Genomic DNA, 24,934 nt, shown 5'->3' on the forward strand with positions numbered 1-24,934 from the left:
TAGTTGTCTTCAGACATTCCATAGAAGAGGGAGTCAGATCTTGTTACGGATGGTTGTGAGCCACCATGTGGTTGCTGGGATTTGAACTCCGGACCTTTGGAAGAGCAGTCGGGTGCTCTTACCCACTGAGCCATCTCACCAGCCCGCAAGTGGTTATTTTAAGTACCAATGTTTAGGATGATTCCGTTAAATTTCTCCTTTTCCTGTTCTTTTTCTTCTCAGTAACCACATATTAATGTTACAATTTTAAAAAAGAAAATGTTATTGGGAGCTGGAAAGATGCCTCAGCATTGTATCCTCGTGGGCTCACAACTGTCTGTAACTCCAGTTCGAGGGGATCCAACACCCTCACCCAGATGTGAATGCAGGCAAAAACACCAGTGCACATAATTTTTCTAAAATTACATTTTAAAATGCTGTCTAGGCATGGTAGTGCATTTCTGTAATTCCATCATTCAGGAGAATAGACAAAACTGTTGCAAGTTCAAGGCCAATGTGGTCAACATAGACAATTTCAGGGCAACCAGGGATACACAATGAGACTAATTCAAAGGAAGAAAAGGAAGACTACAACAAACAAACAAACAAACACCCAAGAAGATCCCGTCTTAAAACTGAAATGGACTGACCGTGTGACTAGGAAAATAGCAACGGTCCAGCACTTGCCCAGCCTGTGCAAAGCCCTAGGTTGGATGCCCAGCATGGCAAGAAATCAAGAAACAAATATGGAGATGGAAGAGAGGGAGGGGAGCAGGAGAGGGAGTCAGTAGCAGTGATTGTGTCTGAGGGAACCTGACTTAAATGTCACATTCGCAATTCAGTGCCCCTCCCCCCAGCTGGGACCCTTTCCAATAAACAATTTTTTGGGAGTGGAGAAAACCAAGCCCAATCTGCTGTTTAACAGGCCAAGGAGCACACAGAAAGACCAGACCTAAGCGGCATGAGCAAAGACGGCAAGGTGCCCCGTGTCCTAGCCAAAATTAATTTAATTACAATTGGGGTGGGAGACCCAATACCTCCGTGTATCTAAAGACTCTTTTACTAGACTAACTCTTTAGGAAAGTTACCGGCAATGGAGCATAATTATGCAGAGAGAAAAGCCAAGTTGGGATATTAAGTAGCTCGGGTTAACAAGTAACCTAATTTTTTTGTTGTTGTTGTTGTTAAAATCAAGTTCACCACGTACCCTAGGAACCTCTACCTCCCAGTCTCACTCTGAAAACAGAGGAAGCCGACTAATCAGGGTATGCTTCCTATACTAGGTGAATCACGAAAGTAATCACTTCCAATCACTTTTTTTCCTAAAGTTTGCACACACTTTGTTCCTGAGTTTTTAAATTTCTAACTTTAAATGACAGACAAACGGAGAGGGGTTAGACGCTCTTCTACAACTTAACGACAAAGTAAAAGTGAGAAATAGCCTTTAAGACTACAGCAAGTTTAGCTGGGAAACGGAAACGCCAGGCCGGGTTTTGCAATAGCGCTATCAAGGGCAGCGAACACCCCCCACCCCACCCTACAGCCTACAGAGGTCCCCGTGGCTTCTAGAAGCGCCAGTTCGAGCTCACCAGGAGCTGCAACGCCCAAACCGGCAGCGGGCCAGAGGAGCACCGCCCCGAACCGCTTTCCTGTAGTTCTGTACCTTGGGCATGGCAGCCTCAGAGAGAGACCTGGGTGGCTGCCAGTGTTCGCTCCCGGCGGCGGGAAGGTCTCGAAATCTCTAGGCTAGAGATTTCACCTGGTCACCTGGTCGAAATGTAAGGGTCCGAAAGGGCCCCTTCTACCACCACGTGACATTCAAACCGCCTGAGTCCCAGCGCATCCACTGCGATGCCAGGTACGGTAGCCCCGAGTGGGTCTTGAACACTGTGGTTCAACCCGCAAAGAAAGGGTTCAGTGAGTGGGTGGGTGCGAGTGTAAAACTCGAGGTGGGAACTTCCCAGGGCTCGGGCTCCCACTCACTCCACCCAGACGTGAGCCATCAAATTGCTATAATCCGGGGGTCTAGTAAGACCCTGTCGGACGCAGTTCACAGGGTCCGCGAAAACCAATTACTGACTCAGTGTTTGCAAAGGAACGACCGCAGGGAGGGGAGGCTGAGTCCTGCCGGCGCTCCTTCCTTATCTCCCCGAACCACGTCGACGAGTAGAGATTGGAAGTGCCCAGACCAGGATTGTTTCTAGCGCGTCTTTGGTGGCACTTTGGTGTCCCGGCTGATTGGCCCTGGCTAGGGACCCCCATCAAAGCTACAGAGAGTGCCCAGAGGGTGTGCCCGCCTTCCCCGATTCCCCCACCAGCCCAGAGCGTTCCTTCGCCGCTCGAGCTCACCCGGTGCAAGGTTCTCGGTCGGGTTGCAGGAGACCGAAGCCGCCAGAAGGGTGATACCTCCCAGCAGCCACGCCAGGCTGAGACTTCGCATCCCCGGACGTGGGGCGGGCGGGCAATCCGCCACCAGTGGTTCGAAACTCGGAGCCCTACTCTGAGCACAGGGTCCCCTTCCCTTAACACGAGCTTCACTGAGCCTTCCTGGGGCGGGACCTGTTTCAGTGAAACCCGAGCCCCTAGACGCACCTGCGGAAGGCCACGCCTCCAGGAGACCACGCCCCCTCGAACGTCCTACGCAGGCCACACCCGGGGCCACCTGGCCCAGCACAGCCTGCCCGTAGCTCCGGTGTGCTGGCCAGCGTCCACTTGACTGCTGGAGTCGCCTGCGGGTGAGGCTGGACCGGTGAGGTGGCTACATTGGAATGCAAATGACAGGAAGGTTGGGACCCAGGGTTTTTAGAGCCTGGGCGATGTCCAAAACTATCTTTAACCTTTAATTACTTCAGAGAACCAGTGAGGTCATCCTGTGAATGTTAGAAAGTCTATGCTAGTTGCCTTTGTCTTCAGTAATTGGTGTGGAAGGCTTTGTGGTGTAATGGGCAGTGCGGGACCGATAAGGGGTTCTTGTTGGTTATTGTTTTGTTGATTGTTGTCTTGGTTTGCCTTTTTGCGAAAGCTTTCTTTCCCACCACCCACCTGACTTCAAACTTGTGACGATTCTCCAGCCTTGACCTCCTAAGTGCTGGGGTGCCAGGATTGTTCCACCAGTTCTGGGATTAACTCATCTGTTATCCAGTGTCATTAAACAAACCTGGATGTGTGGGAAGCACTAGCCGCCAATGGTTCAGTACTGTTAGCTTGTCTAATGCCCTCAGCACTGTATGTGCCCTCTCCATCTGTCTTCCCATTTTACAGACTAGGAGATGGAACTGAGAATGTTTGCTGCCTCTGGGGTTACACAGTTCTTTAGCACAGTTTGTAAAGGTCCAAGCTCAAGTCTGTGACTGAAATTTGTCCACAATTTGTTGCTCTATACCTGATTCCACTCGGGTCTCTTCTGCATCGTGATCCCGTGTTCCAAAGAAATATATAAGCATGGGTTGGGGTGTGTAGCTCCGTAGTAGAGCACATACTTAGCATGTCCAAGGACCAGAGTGAATCTCCACCACAGAGTCAGAGGCAGGAGCATAAAGAATTGGAGGCCATTTGGGCTACATAGTAAAACCCTATCTTAAAAATAAATTAAAACTAAGACAATAAATCAGACTTTACTGTTGTTCAAGAAAACTGTGGTTTGAATTACAGAGAAGATACTGGAAGGATTCATAAGCGGAAGAGGCTCGGATGAGCCCAAAGCAGGTGTCTCCACAGGGAGGTGATTTCAATATAGGAAGAGCTGGCTGCAGTCCTGGACAGCTCTGAAATGATAACAGAGTTAGAAGAAAGACCAGAGTTAGCCATTTCCCTCAGGTTTGAGGATGTCTACCTGGCATGTTGCAGAGGGGTTCCACTCCAGAGGGAAGGGTCAGACTGGCTCTTCCTCTCAGGAGCCTTCAGTGAGGCAGTCACTGTTGACAGGTTATTAATATCTGTGCAGCCTAGAGCCAAGTGGTCACTGCCATCGTCCCATAAGTGTGTAGAATGCAGCTTCCATCTGATGAAAGGTCTAGGTCACTCCTCAACATGCCTGATGGATGGTTAGTCTTCTGCCTCTTCATTCTGCCCCCACAGGGGATCACACACAGCCAGAAATCAGAGAAGCAAATGGTCCTGAATAGGCCATGAAAATAGAATGCTTCCTTTCTAGATGACAGAAATGGACAGGTAATGGACACACACACACATACACACTCTCTCTCTCTCTCTCTCAGGAGTGGTCAGAAAAAGCAGCCCAAGGGTTGAGACAATTCTCTTTTTTTTTTTTTTTTTTTTTTTTTTTTTTTTTTGGTTTTTCGAGACAGGGTTTCTCTGTGTAGCCCTGGCTGTCCTGGCACTCACTTTGTAGACCAGGCTGGCCTCGAACTCAAAAATCCGCCTGCCTCTGCCTCCCGAGTGCTGGGATTAAAGGCGTGCGCCACCACGCCCGGCTCGAGACAATTCTCTTTAATGGAACATCTCTGAGGGGTCTCTTTGGCTGTGTCTCGAAGTTCTTTTGGGACTGTGAATGGAACTTAACTTTTTCCTTTGTGTAGGCTTTGGGTGTGGTCTGGCTTCTCCCCTTCTGTGCCTCTACGACCTTGGATAAACTATTCACACTATGTTTTGATTTCTCACTTATGGAAATGGGATTAGCATTTTGTCTATTTAAAGACACCTAGGGATAAAACAGAGGTTCTGATATGAGGTAGAACAAAAATCTTTCCTTTCTCTCAGGAGTACCTGCCCCACCGCCTGTACCACAGCTTTCAGGGTGTGGCTCCAGGACCCTCTCTTCAGAAAATTGACTTCTAAAAGTGCAGAGTGTAATCTAACCTAAACATTCCTTATGGCAATCAATAGGTAAAAGTGGCCAGGCAGTGGTGGCACACACCTTTAGTCCCAGAACTTGGAAGGCAGAGGCTGTTGGAATTCTGAGTTTGAGACCAGCCAGGTCAACGTAGTGAGTTCCAAGACAGCCAGATCTATACAAAGAAATGCTGTTAGTGGGGAGGGAAGAACCAGGAGAGAGTGGGGCCATGAGTCAGTATTTTAATGTGTTCTTTTTACATGTGTTTATGTATTTATGTAGTGTGTGTGTGTGTGTGTACCTACATACATGACCCTGCACAATCTAAAGTAGCCAGCGATGACTCAAGGGACCACTGTGCAGCAGTGAGGTCCTCTGGGGTGTTTTTTTCTATGGTAGGGTCCAAGTTCCTCTCTGGAGGGTTGATTCACTGATCCTGGGATGGAACACGAAAACTAACCTCTTTGTTCAAGAAAGCCCATGCCCTGGGTCTTTTGTTAACTGTCCTGGTGTATGCTGCTGTCTCTGCCCTTCCTGCCCTAAAACACCTCAGTTTGGACAATGCTGAGCCTACTCAACAGAATCCCATTCTGAAAAGGGCCAGTCCACTCCTGAAGAGAGACACCAGTTCATCTCTGATGATCCTCCAGTCTTTCCTACCTCATACAGTGTAATTACCACCATGTTATCTAGTCCTGATAGTGGCTCCTTTCTTGTAGAGTGCATCTGAGGATGCTCATGAAGTAGCACCGACCGCGCCTGGCACAGAAGAGAGAGCCGCTGTTTGGTGATTGCCTTCAGTGAGAAATCCTTCTCTTCAGAGAACCATGTGTAAGCCTCCAGACGCTTCCAAGCTCCACAGACACTCACGTCATAGGAACTGAGTTTGAATCACCAAAATTTCCAAGAAATGGTTCTAGTGAACAATGCTATCCGTTAATAATCTCAAGAAGGTGGTTTATTGGTCTGGGGATGTAGTTCAGGGGTAAAGAGCTTGCCAGGCATACTCAAAGCTCTGAATTTCATCCCTAGCACCACCACTGTAATTAATTAGTTAATGTGATTGGAGGGGGGAGGGGAGTTTTGAGACAGGGTTTCTCTGTGTAATGTTAGCTGTCCTGAAACTCGCTCTAGAGACCAGGCCGACCTTGAACTCACAGAGATCCGCCTGCCACTGTCTCCCGAGCAGTCAAAATGAATAAATGAAGTATACTCATAGACGACAGTTTGCAGGTGTTTTTTTTTTTCAAATCTTGTGGCTTTTTTTTTTCTTTTTAATCTGATGATTCATTTGCCTGAACGGCCTTGAGGTATCTATTGCATGAATCTGTGAAACACTCAGGAATAGCTAACACCTGAGTGCCTGGGTGCCAGAGACAGGGGGCTTCCTGCGCTTTTCCCGCTGACTATAATTTGAAGAGAACATTTAGACTGTGGGAGAAGAGGCAGGAAAAGAAACAGAATTCTGCATTATTCATTTATTTATTCATTTATCTTGTCAAAAACAAGTGACTCTTCCTGGAACAGTGAAGTCCTGGCCAGCTATAGCTGGAGGAAAAGCTGCTCAAGTCATTCACCCATCCATTGAGCAGACCTCTCGACAAGTCTAGCAATGAACTTCTTTTACGTGATAAATCCTTCAGTCGCTTTCCAGGCTCCCAATACCCAACTGTAGAAATGATACAGTTGACCTAACTGTAGAAATTATACAGTTGACCTCCCCAGGCCCCATCTACCCTTGAGTCTCCTCATTGGCAGTTGATCATCTGCTGGTGGGACCACACTGCTGGCCTCTCTACAGTGGAGTGACCCTGGGTTAATCTTTTGAGTTTCTTTCCAAAATGTGTATTTGTTCATTGGTTGATTGATCCACTCCTGTGGTTTGAAGTACTGTATATATTAGCAACTCCACATCTTTTTCTACCCTAGATTTCTCCAGGACAGGCATAACATATTCATCTAGAGACTGGGGAGATGGCTCTCTGATTAAGAGCACTGGCTGCTCTTCCACAGATCCTGAGTTCAATTGCCTGCATCCACATGGTGATTCATGATCATCTATAAAAGGAGCTGATGCCCTCTTCTGGCATGCAGGTGTACATGCAGACAGAGCACACCTACATTTAAAAAAATTAAAATAAAATAAAATAATTCACCTAGCATTTCCTTTGGGTAAGTCTCACACTAGAGTATTGATGTATTCGCCTAGTACCTCACCTTTCTTTGTACACTCTCCTCATCACTTCAGGCTACATCTCTTTCCCTCCAGTTCTTCAGGTTAAGGGGAAAAAGTCTTGCTTTGCTCCTGACTACTTATGTTCCATATCTGATCTGTCAGCAATTCCACTTGATGTCGTATCCCAAATCCCACCCTGGCCCTAGTGCTGGCTACCTTCTGCATATATTATTACAATAGCCTCAATAGCCCGTGAGTGGACTCCGTCCTTTCATCCATCACCTTCTACTACCCCACCCCCTGCCCTGCAGTCTTCCCACTGCATAGCAGTTAGAGTAAATCTGTCGAAATGGCCACTGAAACAGTCCACTTCCTTATAGAATGAAAGTGTCCCACTTCCCTTTGTAAAACACAAAATTTTCCCAGGTATACTCCTGCTATCTATCCTATCCTTGATTTGCACATACACAGTATCTGGCTTGGTCTTCTATTATTTCTTTGCTCACCCGTTTCCAGGTCAAGTATGCCTCCTGCCATTCCTCAGTACTTGCTACATCCCGCTTGGGCACCTTTCCTTCGGACACTCTCAGGCATCCCCCTGGGTGTTGGCTTTCTTAGACTTACAGATCATCTAAGCTGGAGGGGTGCTTAGAAGCTGAAGGCTCCCTTCCTCACTTCACATCTCTCAGATTGTACACAGTGGGGCTGAGAGGTCTGGACGACAGCCAAAGACAAAACTGATGACATCGACACCCAGAGGAATAACCTCCCTAGTTGGCCACTAATGCCTAAAACGGACTCCTATGAGAATTCGAGACAGGGGCTAGCCAGGAACCATTAGCTATAAATCTCCTAGGATAGATCTTAGGCATTAGTGCCCAAGCCAAGTATTGTCTAGATTATGATCTATGGAGTTTATTATTTAAAAAAAAATTATGCATACCTTTAATCCCAGCACTTGGGAGGCAGAGGCAGGTGGATTTCTGAGTTCAAGGACAGCCTGGTCTACAGAGTGAGTTCCAGGACAGCCAGGGCTACACAGAGAAACCCTGTCTCAGAAAACAAACAAACAAACAAACACAACAAAACAAAATTATATTTATTTTATTTAATGTGTATGCATGTTTTTCCTGCATGTATGTATATGGACCACATGCTTGCCCTGTACCCACAGAGATCAGAAGAGGACATTGAATCCCCTAGAACTGGAGTTACAGACATTGTGAGCAACCATGTCAGTCCTCTGTAAGAGCACTTAACTGCTGAGCCCTAGCCCTAGCTTTCTTAGTTAGATTTTTTTTTCCTGTCACACAAACCAAGCAGAATGTACATTTAAATTTTTCTTAGACTTATTGAGTGTGTTCACATACATTTATTGGTGTGTGCATGTATGGTGCTGAATGTGCCATGGCAGGCATTAGAGGTCAAAGTCTAATGTTGGGAAGTTGGTTCTTTCCTTCTACCATGTGGGTCCCAGAGATAGAACTAAGATGGTCAAGCTTGGAAGCAAGTACCTTCACCAATCAAGAGCCATCTCACCAATCCTCTTAGAATTTTTTTTTTTTTTTTTTTTTTTGGTTTTTCGGGACAGGGTTTCTCTGTGTAGCCCTGGCTGTCCTGGCACTCACTTTGTAGACCAGGCTGGCCTCGAACTCAGAAATCCGCCTGCCTCTGCCTCCCGAGTGCTGGGATTAAAGGCGTGCGCCACCACGCCCGGCTAGAAATATTTTTTAAAGAAGACAGTTTAGGGAGAGTTTCAAGCTTGGGCTGGGACTTTTGACAGGAGACATGTGGTAACAGAGTCAGGCATGACATCATGGGAGATGCAGCTGCAATGGAAATCCCAGCCTCCTAAAAAATGAGCATGCCATGCAGAACAGAACTGGAACTGACCTCATGTATCCAGCTGGCAACATCTGGACCAGTGATTATTTATTGAAATAAGTGCATGGCATGTTGAGCAGTCATGACACCACCTGATGACTGTAAAGTCGGCAGTGGAGGATCTGCTGAGCTCAGCTGTTCATTTAGGCAGTCCTTGAGTGGAGGGGCGGGGGCGGGGTGGAGGTGATCTTCATTACTAACTTGACCATACTGAGCGGTGTCTAGAATTGGCGATGTGCTCCTAGGTGTTGTGGGGTGGTTTGTTTCTACAGAGTACAGTGACTGGGAGAGATGTAGGCAGAAACTTCCATGCAGCTGCCCAGATAAACAAGCAGGATAAAGAGCAGGAACAGTGTGCAGCCCTGCCTTCCGTGCTTTCTAAGCAAGTGCCTCTTTTCTGTGGCTGCTGTCTTCCACTGACCTCTGACTCCAGCCTCTTCAGTCTTTTACCAGGAACTCCATGCCAGTGACCTTCCCTCCCGACCTCCAGTGTCAGACTGGAACTGTTGAGGCCACTGCTAGGTTCTCTGACTGTTCAGCCTCCTATTACAGCCCGCCCCTTATCTGCACACCCTTCTGTGAGCATTCAGCAGGGAGTGAGGGCAGAGCCTGGCTCACTGAGAGAAGGCAGGGTGAGACCAAGGATGGACTTTGCTCCTGTACTAGGATCTAGACGTGCTAAGTCAGGTTCACATGGCATAACTCAGGGGAGACACCACCCACTTCATTTCAGAAAAACCCTGTTGTTTGTTATAAAATCATTCATAACAGCCTCTTAGGGTAAGTGGGGAGGAAAAGATATATATATATATATATATATATATATATATATATATATATATCTCAGAATATTTACTTAGCATGCAATTTCCCTGTTTACAGCCCTGGCAGTAACCAGAGATACACCCGCTACTACAGTGGCTCTTGACTAGCCCCTTTCTCAAATTCTCATAGCTAGGAGAAATGTTGCCTTCTCTTGTGTGTGTGGTCCTTAAGAAACAGTGGATTCACCTATAAGACTATAAACAGTGGTTAGGAGTGTTTCTCTCATACGGTCAACAGCATTTGTTTTGTTTCTTAGCCAGAGTGACCTAGAGCTTGACACACAGCTGAGTGATTGTCCTGAATCCTTTGGAGTGCTGCCATTACAGGCATGAAGCCCACTGGCTGGAAATCTTTTCTAAAGAGATAAACTAAGATCATAATGTGGTAGTGTTTGCAGTAGTGACATATGAATCTGTAGTTAACTCCCTATGGTGCATGGTATGGAGCTAGAGTAGAGACAGCCATCCTTCAGTCCTACAGCTTATCAGTCACACCACAGAGAGCAGATCCTGAATACTGTTGCCTCAACAACCCCTCTCCCACCCTGGGTCATCCCCTTGTCTCTGTCTTTCTCTTCACTGATGTGGTGACACTAACGCCATGCTTTTTAACAGGTTCAGGAGTAGCGATAATGGCTCAAAACTTCTTTGGAGACCACGAGAGAACACTACCAAAATGCAAGACATTGGCATTATTGCTTCTACTAGCCATAGCAAAAGGTCATACTAAAGCTAACCGCAAGGACCTAGACATGGTAGGACATGCCTGTAACCTCTGTACCTGGGAGGCAGAGGCAGGATCACTGTAAGTTCCAGGCCAGCCAGACCTCCATCATGTGATCCTGTTTTAAATAAAAAAAAGGGGGGGGCTAGGGATGTAGCTCAGTTGATGCTGTGCTTGGTATGTTTATAAAAAGATGAAGAGATAGGGAATATGTTCTTCTATGGAGGGGTGGTGAGCTATGGAGGAAGAGGATGTCTCAGTGGGCCAAGGCATCCCTTCCCTCTGAGGGACCAGCCACAGCAAGGTATAGTATAGAATAGAGTTTATTCGGGGCATGGGAGGGGAGTTAAGAGGGTAATAGAAGCAGAGAAAGGCAGAGAGAGGAGAAAAAGTACAGGCTGGCCATGAGTACACAGAGAGATGGGGGAGGGAGAGAGAGGGGAAGGGTGAGGGGACAGGGAACAAGAAGGGAAGAGAACAAGAGAGAGAGGAGTGAGTCGGGCATGGCGGAGCATGTCTTTAATCCCAGCACTTGGGAGGCAGAGGCAGGAGGATTTCTGAGTTCGAGGCCAGCCAGGGTTATACAGAAAAACCCTGTCTCGAAAAACCAAAAAGAGGGGAGAGAGAGAGAGAGAGAGAGAGAGAAATGATTGGTGGAACAGTGCGCCCTTTAGACTGGTCTTTAGGGAATGAGGTAATAGGGGCTTGCTTAGCCTCTCCCTTCTCGCCTTTGTGCTCTCTGACCCACCTCTTCCAAGAAGGGGGGGAAGGGGGGGAGGTGAGTGGTCCGGTGAAATGTTCTAAAGGCTGAGCTGATCTCTTCAACATCATACACACACACACACACACACACACACACACACACACACACACACACTAGCCCTCAGGGTGAGATCTGAGATAGGCTCTTCCCGACCCACCTCCCCTGCCTCTTGGAATCAGAAATGCTGCCTCCCTCCACACTCCAGAAGGGACCATGTGGAAAGGAGTCAGGACCTGGACACAAGGTTCCACAGTTCTGGGTTATATCTTTCTTCTATCACTTACTAGTTTTATGATTATGAAGGGTAAATTTGTCACTAGTTTGACACCTCTATACCGTCACCCATCTGTTGTGAGGATTCTGAGGACCCACGGGTATTCCCACTGGGACTAAGAGGTGGGAGCAACTGGGTTTTAACTGGAGTCCCCCGCAGTGACTACAGAGAGAGACCTGGCAATATCCCCAGGAGTATCTGGATTTGTGTGAAAGTCAATGCAACAGGTGGCAGAGTGACTGCAGGGAGAGCTGGGAGGTTGGGGGGGGGGGCGCCACTCCTCGAAGACGGCAGAGGAAGACAGAGGAAAGGGAGTCTGGGAAACTCCGGGAAGAAGTGGGGAGGGGTCAATTCCCAGCTGCTGCCAAGTACCACAAACCAGTTTGGTCCTGTTTTGCTTTTGTGCACTGATCATTAACATTTGAAGGAAGAGTTTGTAGTGAGCTGGGAGCCCTGCTGTGCATTCAAGGGAAAAGGGAGAGGCTGCGAAAGTGCTTTGCTGCTAGCCTGGTTTTTTTAGAGTTTGCAGGCTTGTCCAACTCATAAAATGTAACAATTTTGGAATTTAAAAAAAAGACTACAATAAGCAAAGGCAACAAGGTGTCACCTTTACGCCTTACCTCTTACGAAATGAAGAGTGCATTGGCTTCTTGATAGAAATAACAGGATTCAGAAGTGGCTTTAAAAGTAGATGCCATATCTTAATACGCATTCCCTGTGTGCAACACAAAATGTTTGTCTTAACAGAAGATAGCATGCTTTGTTTTCTTTCTTCCTTTTTTTTCCCACATTTAGAAAAGCTATTGATTTTTATTTCCACTGGGTGGACAATTACAGTTATTTTCCCCGTATGAGCCCCCTAAGAGCAAATAGCTATGTTCTGTGTTCAGGTTTGAGTTCTGGAAAAATAGCCATGCACTGGCTAAGATCCTATCTACCTGTCTTACCCAGTTCCTCGGAGAGCTGCCAAGTATCTGGAACTCTCAGCACTAACGTCCAGCTACTTATGTTCCAACCCAGTGTCTCCTAAGTGAACAGAGCCTTAGGGAGGTGCACAAGACTCTCCCCTTCCCCCAGGTGTGTGTGCAGAATATTAGTGTCTTAACCCTAGGACAGGTGGTTTTGAAGATCATTTAGGAAACCTCTTTGTTCTCCCAGGACACCTCCTGCTTTGCTGTGGGAAGCCAAGGTCTGAACTATAAATGGGTTGGGCCAAGTGGAAAGCAGCTGGCGGCATCTGCCGTCATAGTGAAGGTGTCCTGAGTAGCTCAGGGCGCTTAGAGAAGCCTATGGAAAAGGCCAGCGTGTGCCAGAGAGGCAAGAGCAGAATTCCATCCACGGGGCATCATTTCCAAACTCTCTCACCCTCTCTCCTTCACCTCAACTTATTTCTTGCATCTTTCCTGGGAGCGATCTCCTGCTAGTTTGAGTTCAGCTGGGGGAGGGGTGGGCGCACACAGCTGCAGAGCCTAAGAAAATTAGCATACACCCTCCAAAGGGTCGGCACCGGAAGCCAGAGAGGTGAGTGAGGTCAGGAGGAGCCTGGGAAGCAGACGTGGGGAGCTTGGGATGAGGTCAGGCCTCTACCGGTTTGAAGTGCTTACTCAATGCCCGGCGGGCTCTCCAAATAATCTTTAAAGCTGCTGCTGGCTGGGCAGGTGCTAAAGTCCCTCCTCCCTCGATGAGTCACGGGCCTCCCAAAACCAGTTTTATTTCAGGGCTGCTGAGATGCGGCAGAATAACAAAGGAAGGGGAGATACACTAGTTAGCAACTGGAGTTACTGAGGAAAATGGTTTGCACTTAACTGATACTTTCAGACTTTCGAGTTCTCTGTCCTTGGGACAATTAGCTTATCTGCACCTCCCAGATTCCTCCTTCATCAGTCAGATAAAAATCGTCACCATAGCGACAGAGTCTAAGGGTCTTGATAGGGTTTGTTTTCTCTGCCAATTAAGGATCTAAAAGGCGGGGGGGGGGGGGACATAAGCTCCCGAGAGATCTTAAACACCTCAGAAAGAATCAGCAGCTAAAGAAAGGTGCTTATTCCCGCAAGGAAACGCAGCCCACCAGCGGGCACACAGAGAAGGAGAGTGGGGACTTCGAAAGCCCATATATCCTGTTTCTTCTCAAGGGGGGGGGGGGGGGGGGAGAGGAAGCACGCTGAAGAGCTTTCCTCCCCTACCTCAGATCTGGTTAGTTTGGAGAAAGATCGGATGGTTGATGGGCCCACAACGGTTGGTAGCTTGTTGGGATCTGGCCTTGAATTTGGTTAGCCTGCTGGTGGGAGACAAAAGCCTACAAGGCCTTTGTTTTAAGCTACCAGGCTTTTGTCTCAGCTCAGAGGGTGAGGAAGAAGAAGCAGCCATCTTGGAAGTTCAATACCTTTATTACCTACCCCATGGAGGCACCTCTCCCTGTGATGTGTTAGAATAGTGGCTCAAGTCTAAACACAGGACACCAGGCCAAAGCAGTTCCGAGAGTAAGAGGTTTATTGGGAGAGAAAGAGGCAAGATGGCAGCGGAAAGAGAAGAGGGGAAGAGACATGGGGGTGGGGGGGGGCTTTCTTTATACATGGGTGATGACCTAATACAGGTAAAGGTGGGAAGTGAGCCAAGTGGATTCTGGGAATATGGTGGCTGTTGCCTTGGCAACAGGTCTTTGGGTCCCACCTATGTGATGCTGCGGGTTTCAGAGGTCCTGATACCGACACCCTGCCTGTCTGCCTACAAAGGACCCTAACTCCTAGTCTCTCAATGGACTTAGTTCTGAGATTATTTCTCAGATGGCAAGAACTAATACTTGTAGAGTGCCTAGGATAGAGTTTGGCACAAAATTTCATCCAAGTGGGAATTGATAGGTTATTTCTCTGTCAGTGAAATGAGCCAGTTCAAACCAGATTAGGATATATTAAATTCAGGTTGATTGGGAAGCTGTTTGCTGAGTTCAGAGTTCACGGAACCCAAAGACCAAGGCCAAGGAGGGGGCGGGGGGGGGAGAAAGAGAGAAGAGAGAGAAAAGGCACTCTAGCAGAGAGAGATGAGGAGAGGGGGGAGAGAAGGAGAGAGAGAGAGAGAGAGAGAGAGAGAGAGAGAGAGAGAGAGAGAGAGAGAGCAAACTGTCTTGTCTGGGTTATATAGGAAGAGTCTTGGGGAAAGGACAGCCTCTGGGCTGGAGAGGTCAGGGTTGGGGCAGGATATACCAGGTAGGGACTGGGGGATGCTGGGAAAACCTGGAGGCCAGGTCTGCTTTGACATGTACAATATACACCTCACTCCCTTGTCCTTGGGTCTGAAACCAAACCAAAATTTAAGAACTAGTGTTACTTTATTAATGGATGTTTGTGAATCTGTATAAACCCCAGAAAAAGGGCTCTGTCTGCATCTATCCCTAATTGTGGACCAGTTCTTGTTAGCGATCTGAATGCTAACAGTACTACTTTTATTTTGCTTTTGAGACAGGGTCTCATTTAGCCCAGGCTGGCCTCTGACTTGCTCTGCAGCTGAGGTTGGCCTTGGTCTTTCTGCCTCTACATACTGGGTGCTGGGATTTCAGTGAGTCCCAGCCCATCTGGTTTACACAGGCCTGGGGACTGAGCTTGGGGCTTCTTATGTACCAGGAAGCACTCTACCAATCAGATACATCTCCAACCATCAACTATTTTTCATTGGAATAAACAGACAGAAGGAACCTTCCAAGTTGACCCTATACTGTAGCAACAGAGAAAGGGGCCCATCTCTACCCCCTGAGGAGAAGAAGGTGAAGCCAGACTGCATACGGATCAAAGGAGCTATAGAAGTACTATTTGGGGCTTTTCTATGCCTCCCTTGTTCCTGAATAATGACACAGAGACCTTTATATTTATTAATAAGCTTCAAGCACTGTATCTGGGCAGATGCTCATCGATTGTAACCCGACTATGCTGGCTCCTTCCCAGCCGTGAATCCCCTTACCCGCCATCTTAGTCTCCCTGTAGCTGCTGCTGCTCCACCTGTGTCCTCATGGTAACTTTCCTCCAGCCTCTCTCCTCGTGGGATCCCTCACTGAGAGTCAAGTCCTGCCTTAACTCTTCTGCCCAGCTATTGACTGGTCAGCTCTTTATTAACCAACCAGAGGTAAAGGAGAACAATTTTTATTGAGGCAGGAGATGCTTGCCAATGCAATTCTGAACTGCACCCAGATCTCTAGGCACAGAAATCAGTTTCTGAATAGGCAGTGCACAAAACCATCCTCCAACGGGTGCTATGCCATGACACAGGCCTGCCCACAGGCATTCGGACTTCTGGGGGTTTTACTTGTTTGTTTTGTTTTTATTTTTAAACTAAATAGGATGTGGAACCCTCGCCTGATTGATGGGAGGAAAAGCAAGTCTCTGGGGCCTGTCTGTGGCCCTGCCTCAGGTGTGAGTCAAGTGTGGCTTTGATCTTCTGTCACCTGTCCCTGGGAGGAAGACCTGCCATTGAAAGGAAGAGCTCTGTAGCAGTTTGTGTTACTGGGCTAGCCTCCCTTCCATCCTCTCCCGCACCGGGTCCAACACAGGCCCAGGCTGGATGTCTGTCCTTCACAGTGCCCTCTCTGGCCCAGAGCATGTCAATGGATGTGTTGGCATCCCTTCCCCTGCCCCTCTAACAGGTGAGCAGAGTCCAGGCCCTGTGTTTTACACTGGTGATAGATGTCTGGGGTCGTCTGAGATGGGGAGTTTTCTCCACAGTACTTAGCCCTGGGGGAGACTACTAACAACTAACACACCGCGGATTTTAAAGATTTCCTCCTATCCCACAGATGTTAAAGGAAGAAAGGAAGGAAGAAAGAAAGAAAGAAAGAAAGAAAGAAAGAAAGAAAGAAAGAAAGAAAGAGCGAGCAATGATCATTTATATGTAGAAGAAAACCACTAGGACCACATTCAATTGAAACTAGACAAACAGCAGCCTGAAGGGAAGGTCCACTTGTCCAGCAACATTCATCTTCAGCTTCCCTCTTTAGCTCACCTAGCCTAACCAGGTCACATGTGTGCTAGCCGGGTCACATGTGTGCTAGACCCATGACCCCTGGACAGCATCATTCTGTAAGTTTCCCTCCTCTCTGGTGCTTGGTTATCTCTGCCTCCGTTAGGCTCCTCTCCATGGCCTGTTCATACGACATGATGTTAAGATTGTCTTTCCTCTGCATCCCTCTCTCTTCCAGAATCCTCCTGCCTCAGCCTTCAAAGTGCTGGTGTTCTAGCTGCAAGCCAGTTCCATTTCTTTACTTCACATGGGGCTGCCTGCTCTTGTCATCTCTTCCTTTTCTCACTTGACTTTACATGAACAGGCTCTATGCCCACTACGCTGCCTAAACAGGCTCCGTCAAGGTCCCTGTCAGCTTCCGGTCAGTAGCTTGATTCCTTCTCAGCAGCTCTCACTGGCTCCTTTACAGTTCACTCAGATGCCTCGGGGATCAGTCCTCATCTCGGCTTGCCAAAGAGGCCATATCCCAGTTCATAAAGTGAGTTACTTTCCCCGACTTCAATAACAATTGCCCTCAGTTCTGATCTTCCCCCACCCCCACCCCAGAAGAAAAGGTAGGAAGTTCTCTCTGTTTTTCCAGGTAGAGTTGGCTAAAACCCTGGGAACTCAAATTGCCTTTCACCATGGACTTTCTCTCACCTGTGGCCCAGAAAGAAATGTCTTCTAAGAATTCTTGCGCCCACCTTGGTCCAAAGCACTATTTACTTTTACCCAGGCTAGTACAGTGGCTTTCTGACTGGGTTCTTCCTTCCTTCCTTCCTTCCTTCCTTCCTTCCTTCCTTCCTTCCTTCCTTCCTTCCTTCCTTCCTTCCTCTCTATATATTAAGTTATTAGTTTTATTTATGTGCATATGTGTGCTCCTGGATGGTTACGTGTGCACCCCATGTATGCAGGTTCCCACGGAGGCATCAATACGGAGGCCACCTGATACGCATGTGCTGGGAACTAAATCAGGGTCCTCTGCAAGAGCACTAAGCGCCACTTCTCTCTCCTCAGGTTTTGCTGTGTTCTCAGTCCTCCTGCCTCATCCTCTTGAGTGGACATCTGCCAGCATTCCCAGCCCAACCTTCTTAGGTTATCGATGGACTGGTGTGGCACACACCTGTGTCCCCACGTGTATCTCACTCAGACTAGAATTAGGACTGTGGAGCGCTTGAAAGCAGTGCCTTGCTCATCTGCCTATCCTCGGCCTCCAACAATGCCTCACATACTGCAGGTGCTCAAAACACATCTGGTGGCTGACTGACTGGATGCTCTGTTGTTGACGGGCTGAGTTTTTCCTATTTCTCCGAGGCTCACTGAAGCTTGTTCTTGGCAAAGCTTTGCTCAGGTCACACCTTCCAACGTTATAATCTACCCAAAGAAACCCAGCTAAATTAATACCCTTAATTTACACACATATGCATGCATGCGTACACACATGTACACACACACAATTATACACATAACACACACATACACATACTACAGTATATACACAAACAAGTAAGCAAAATATTACAACTCAATAAACATTTATTGTCAACTTACAGTGTCCTGATACTGGACCCAGGTTGGTATTGATTCACAATTCAAAGTCCACCAAACACCATCTCCTCTTCCTCCTCCTCCTCTTCCTTTTTCTTCTTCTTCTAGATTTATTTACTTATTACATATAAGTACACTGTAGCTGTCTTCAGACACACCAGAAGAGGGCATCAGATCTCATTACAGGTGAGCCACCATGTGATTGCTGGGATTTGAACTCAGGACCTCTGAAAGAGCAGTCAGTACTCTTAACTGCTGAGCCATCTCTCCAGCCCCCACCATCTTCTTTACTAGACCTCTCTTTATAACGTCAAGAGCTGTACATCTTTCCTCATGTTTGGAGGCAAAGCCTGGAGGGAGGAAGCAGGAAAGTAGTAGATATGGTTATGTGAGAGCTAGGCTGACTGCTGGGCTCAAACCCAGGTTTTCTCACTTACCAGTTACCTGGTCTTGGCCAAGTGACCTTTCTATTTTTGAACATTTTCCTTCTCACATAGGCAGTGAGACTGAAGATAATTTCCCTCTGAGGGTTTTTGGGAAGGTTAATGGAGACAACACATCTCAGGCACAGAGGATGTCAATAAATCAGAGTTGGCACTGAAATCACTATCTCAGGTCATGCCTTTGACAGTATACCCCACCTTATGAAGTATGTTGTGTTGCCTACATCTTTTGGATCTGTATGGTAGCCCCTATATTATATGGTACAGGACAACTAGAAGGTATGGGTCACTGCAGGCTAGAATACCTAGGGGGGAATGGAGATTTTCCAGACCTATAAGTATTAATTCATGGGTATCATTGGCTATATTGTTTGTTTATTATGTTACTATTCGGCAGGTATTTTGAGCTTTTTCTCAGAGGAAGATTAGGAGGGAGCAGCAGATATTTGATACTTGATCCCATGCTTATCGGGCTGGCAGGTGTGAGAAAGTGTGATGTGTAGACTGGGTCAGAACCCATAATTGCAGAGCTCCCAATCGCTGTCTTAGGCAGCTGAAGGAGTGACTTGGAAGTGGTGTTTGCTAGAGCAGGCATCTACACAGAGCCTTGACCTCAGCCATTAGTGCTGATTCTCTCTCTAGCTGGATTTCCTGGGGTAATTAGTGGCAGAGCGTGAAGGGTGGTAATAGCTATCCCACTGAGGGCTGTTGTGAACATTAAATGAGCACTTAGAACCAACAGGGGCTCCTTATGCCTGATGACTATTATTTTAGAGGGAAGTCCTTTGTTATTTGTTGCAGCTCCAGAGCAGGTCTTGGAAGAGGGACCGTCATGAGTTTCTTTCAACATTTCCAGGCCAGGCCAGGGACTCATGAGTGTCATGTGGAAGTTTTATAATTATAATCCTAAGAAAGTTTCCAGAGGGCTGTGTGTATTTGTGCTGTTTTTTTTTGTTTTGTTTTTTTTGTTTCTTTGTTTGTTTGTTTTGTTTTTTGTCAAGTTAGCACAATCTAGGGCCAGCTAGGAAGAGGCAGCCTCGGTTGAGAAAATGCCACCATCTGATTGTAAGCAAGTCAATTTTCTTGATTAATGATCGATGTAGGAAGATCCAATCCTTGGTGGGTGGGACCGTTCCTGGGCAGGTGATTCTGGGGGTTGAACAAGCCATGAAGAGCAAGCCCTCTATGGTATCTGCTTCCATTCCCGCCTTGAGTTCCTGCCCTGACTTCCTTTGATGCTGGACTGTGCTGTGGTGTGAAAGCGTACGTGAGACAAATCCTTTTCCCCCACGATGCTTTTGGTAGCATTGTCTTATCACAGCAACAGAGAGAGACGACGACAACACACTTTCCAGAGGAAGCAGAAGCTCCAACAGCAGACTTTCTTCCTCTTGCTTCTCACTACAACCATTTTACTTACAACACTCAAATTACCCTCCCACCAGAATTGAAATTTTAGAGCTGCAAGAGATGTTGAGTCTGGACCACTAAGGGATGATAAAATGTCTAATGGAGACACTTGAGTCAGACTGAAGGTGGGTGGGAAACCAGGCACTGTTACCAATGCGGAAATGACCAGGATTCTCTATTACACTCTAGTACCTTGCTCCATGCGGAGGCTTGTTAGATAGGCACGCTCTCCAGCCTTCCCACACCTCATATCAGATTAGAATAAAGATTCATGGGTGGGTCCCATGCCTTGAAAATCTACCATCAACCTCCTAATCTATAGAATGAAATAAAATAGAAAATGAGAACCTCAGCATCACACCAGATAGAGGGTCTATGTAGTGACATTTTTTAGAATTCTGAAGTTTTGATTTTTTTAAAAAGATTTATTTATTTATTATCTATAAGTACACTGTAGCTGTCTTCAGACACATCAGAAGAGGGCATCAGATCTCATTACAGATGGTTGTAAGCCACCGTATGGTTGTGGGATTTGAACTCAAGACCTCTGGAAGAGCAGTCAGTGCTCTTAACCACTGAGCCATCTCTCCAGCCCCTGATTTCTTTAAAAATCACAGATATATTATAAGAATGTGCTTTTCTTCTAGTCCCAGGTGTAGGGATGTGGGGCTGTTTCCAGAACGTCCGCAGCAGCTGACCGTGATTTGTCTCGTGCTCTAGCAGAGGCATGGTTTTGCCAGCTGCAGATAATTTTTGTGAATGTGTGATGTTTGGATATCTGGGAACTTTTCAAAGGGTACATAAATGTGAGGGTTCTGAGAGACAAGGTGAGTGGTCATTGGTTGTTTAGGGAGGTTGGTTGAGGTTTGCCATGGTCAAAGATGAAACAAAAAGGAAGATATAAGATTCAGGGATCTCTTTCCCCTCTGTCCTTGTTTCTCTCCTATCTAGTGTTAGGGGGTGAAATTTTGTGTCACTTAGGAGAATGCTTGGTGGAAGCTACTCATGTAAGATTTAATTGGGTTATTGGTGTCAGAGGCTTGCAGTGGTCCACTATGGCAGGGAAGGCATGGCCATTCATGATGATAGAGGTGTGTGTCTGAGGTGTTCACATCATTTACAGACCAGGAAACAGACAGTGAGACTAGAACAAGGACCAGGTATAACCTTCAATACCCTCTCTTATTGACTGACTTCTGACAACCAGGCCCCACCTTCTAAATAGTTGATAGTCAGCTTGGACTGACTGTCCAAGCTTTTCAAACGTGTCCCTGTAGAGGAGAATTTCAGATTCAACGATGCCAGAGTTATTAGGTATCTTTTTTCTCTACTGCCTCAGCCTCTTTCTTCCTCAGTGTGGATCTTAGTGCTTCATAATTGCCTGGCTGTCTTGTCTCCCATATCACAATGAGGATCTCCAGGTCAGGAGTGACATTCATCGTGTCTACTGTTGTATGCTCAACCTGCCATGGAGTATCACATAGTGAGTGACTGAATACATGAACCAGACTCATGACTATGCCCTATTCATTTTCTGTGTAGGTGGACGTACTGCTTCGTATGTTCAATACATCAGTAAGTTCTTTACTTGATAGATGAAGGCATTAGTCATCAAATTACTAATTTAGCAGACACCGATATATATGTATATATATATGTATATATGTGTGTGTATGTATATATATGTGTATATGTATATATATGTATATATGTGTGTGTATGTATATATATGTATATATGTGTGTATATATATATGTATATATGTGTGTGTGTATATATGCATATATGTGTATGTATATGTATATATATGTGTGTATATGTATATATATGTATATATATGTATATATATATATGTATATATATGTGTGTAACTCTCCATGTATAAGTCTCTTCAGTCTTCCCTGATGATATCTTTGGACATCACCCATGTATAACAGCTTCCAGAAGAGAGTCATGGGTTGGTAATGGACTGTCTGCTTTCATTTTGTAAAACTAACATAGAATTAATTCACTTGCAAAATGGGATTTGTAAAACTAACATAGAATTCACTTGCAATATAGGTGTTTGTGAGGGTGATTTTATTCATAGACTCACATTTTATATTGCATATTTTTTAGATAGTCCTGTCTTTTAGAATAGCTACCACAAGGAACTAAATATATCATCCACGGAGTCAGCATTGCCTCTCAATGTTTTATTATTAAGTTACTCTGATTTGCTTAGTCTAGGCTCTGTTATTTAGAACTGTGTTAATTATGTATGAACTTGAACAATGTTAACCCATGTATGGATTCAGACAGCCTCAAGAACTCGAGTGCTGGGCTGGAGAGATGGCTCAGTGGTTAAGAACACTGACTGCTCTTCCAGAGATCCGGAGTTCAAATCTCAGCAACCACATGATGACTCACAACCATCTGAAATAGGATCTGATGCCCTCTTCTGGTGTTTCTGAAGACAGCTTCAGTGTACTTATATATAAGAAAGAAAGAGAGAAAGAAAGAAAGAAAGAAAGAAAGAAAGAAAGAAAGAAAGAAAGAAAGAAAGAAAGAACTCTAGTGCTAGTAAAGCCATTACCCACTTGAAGGCAACATGGCGGCGCCTCCAGAAGGTGATGCTTCTAGCTCTCTGTTATATTCCAGGTCCTGGGAAGTTTTTACTTCTGCATCATATTGTTTTATTCTACTGGGTTTCTGAAATGTGAAGAATGAATGTTAAAAATGATTTGCTTCTCTGCTTGTCTGTTTTCCCTATTCCTTATAGGACACAGCAGGGAAAGGGTGGATAGAAAACTCAAGATGGTGGAGAAGGAACCCCGGGAAAAGAGAGGAAGGAACAGAGGGAATGGAAGAAGAAGGCAGGTGGGAGTGAAGGAAAGAATCCGAATGAGGAAGGAGAACACGAGGGAAAGATTGGGGACGGTCAGACCACAGAGATGGCGGCAGAGACAGTGCTTACTGTCAAGCTCTGAGACATGAGTTCAACCCCCAGAGCTCACTGGTAGAAGAGAGAACAAACACTCCCAAAGCATCTTCTCATCGCCACATGTATACACACACACATACTACACACATACACACACATACTACACACATGCATATATGCACACTCACACATGCACATACATGCTTAAGGTTAAAAATAGAAAAATACAATGGGTATGATTCTATTTTTTAAAAAGGCAAACCCTTGCTACTATTGCTTTGACAGGGTCACTGTAGCTGAGGCTGGTCTTGAACTCCTGGTCCCCGTGCCTCCTCCTCTTCGGGAGGGGAAGGATCACAGGTGTGAACCACACTGAGCATAAGCTCACTCTTAGGTCATGATGTAGCCTTGTCCAAGCCACATAACAAAGACTGGACAGATATACTGCACCTGTGGTAGATTAGATGACTGTTCTCCATTCTTTGCTGCTGTGGGAACTAGTGGTTCAATAGAGTGGGCCAGGGAATGCGCTTCGCAGGCGGCCCTGGGTGGGGTGTGATGACTCAATTGGGACCACGGAATGTGCTGGAATTCACAATACACTTAGTCCAGGGGAAGCTATGAAAGACACATCCGGTTTTCTGCTTGCCCTTTTACATTCCTGTGATCTTCCATGAGGGAAACGATCTCCCAGGAGCTTCCAGTCTGAGGAAAGGGAGAAGACATACAGCACCATCTAACCTCACCCCCAGCCCGGACCCCAGCCCAGCAGAGCCCAGCCTCAGAGCCATGGCAGGCCTGAGGGCCTCTGAAAGATTATAGCGTTGGTTGCTGAGAGCCAGAGAACTTGGTTGTTAGGCAGCAAAAACCAATTTGCTGTGATCATTTCAGGGTGTTAAGATCATTGATCTTTCTCAGGCATGTTGTGTTTTTCAAGTGTATTTGAGAGAATGGTGCGAGGACATGCTTCCCATTCCATCATTCATTACAGTGATAAATTAGCGAACGCATTGGAGTTCCACTTACATTGGGCAAAAGCCAGAAACCTGCTGAAACCTTAAAAACCCAGAGTACTGATCCACAGGCATTCGCTCTCCAGGTGCTCTCTGCCTAAGCAAACGTCAGTACACGCTTGCTTGGTAAAGGAAGATAAGCCTTTCCCACGGTTGCCTTTTAGACACCAGTTGTGTCTCACACAGTGGCAAACCCAGGCAGGGGGTGTGGGGGCTGGAAGGCGTTATACAGCTTGAGAGAATTAATACAGAGGAGACTATCAAAAATTTTCTCTTGAGAAACCCCTTTCTGTCCTCTCAACTTTCAGTCAGAGTCAACTGTTGTCTTACTGTTTTCCTGGTCACTATTGGGAGACCATTGGGTGAGACTACAGTAAACAAGGTGGGGAAAGCTATCAAAGGAAGTGACTGATGGGAAAGAGAAAGAAGGAACACAGGAACGAAGAAAGTGATGAGAAAGAGGCTGAGGAGGAGAGTAACCTGTGAATAAGAGGTAGGGACCCCAATCTAGCAGAGGGAAGTGGCTCCTTGCTGTGACATGGGCCACACAAGTCTGCCCCACTTCTTGCGGCATTCCTGGGCTATGGTGATGCCGCCTTTCTCTGAACGCTGTTGTCTTCACTCTGGCCGAGATATCTTCCCTGGGCTCCAGCCTCAACCGTCTACTCGCTAACCAGTGTCTTGCTGAGATCCCACACGCGCCCTAACCCTCTCGAGCTTTATACTGGCTGTAAGCTCTTCCAGGTAGGTACTGGCTTCAGGTCCACCCCCATCCTGTCTCCAAGCAGCAAGCAGACACTCAATCTCCATTAGCTGCATGAATGAATGGATGGATGAACCGCTGCAGCAAAGCCAGCCAGGAGCACACACCTGCCTCACCGCCCTACAAGCTGATGGTTTCTTTTGTCCAGTCAGGTTTTGATGGCTGAACTGCCAAACCCCTTTAACTTCAGAGACCCCGAGCTTCCACAGAACAACCATTTCTTCTGAGCTTGACATTGTGAAGCAGAGCAGCTGTGCTGACCTATGGGAGACCTCACAGAGCCTGTTGTCTTAGCAACAAAGCAGATAAACAACAGCTAGGCTATGCTGTGTGTTGATTTCCTCTTGAAAGAGGAGAGGGAAGGTCATAAGACCCCCATAAGACTCTCCCCCTGAGATCTAATCACCAGTCCTGCCTGCCTGCCCCCGCCATGCC

At 46.6% G+C, this 24,934-nt stretch overlaps 1 protein-coding gene and 1 long non-coding RNA gene across 2 annotated transcripts in view; both read right to left on the minus strand.

Moving 5' to 3' along the window:
• Positions 1-2,527, minus strand: part of F2rl1 (F2R like trypsin receptor 1) — a 13,940-nt gene extending 11,413 nt beyond the window's left edge. The window contains exon 1 of the mRNA XM_021180982.1: positions 2,329-2,527. Within this exon, the coding sequence (XP_021036641.1) occupies positions 2,329-2,419 (91 nt within the window). The 5' untranslated portion in view covers positions 2,420-2,527. The remainder of the gene's footprint in view (positions 1-2,328) is intronic.
• A 19,905-nt stretch (positions 2,528-22,432) lies between these two features.
• On the minus strand, positions 22,433-24,667 carry LOC110307563. The gene is made up of 3 exons (XR_002379416.1): positions 24,607-24,667; positions 23,174-23,428; positions 22,433-22,491 (listed from the first exon to the last, which is right to left on the minus strand). It is a non-coding gene; the product is annotated as an uncharacterized LOC110307563 (long non-coding RNA).
• Positions 24,668-24,934: the final 267 nt, after the last annotated feature.

This window comes from Mus caroli, chromosome 13 (assembly GCF_900094665.2).
Source record: "Mus caroli chromosome 13, CAROLI_EIJ_v1.1, whole genome shotgun sequence".
NCBI classification, from domain to species: domain Eukaryota; kingdom Metazoa; phylum Chordata; class Mammalia; order Rodentia; family Muridae; genus Mus; species Mus caroli.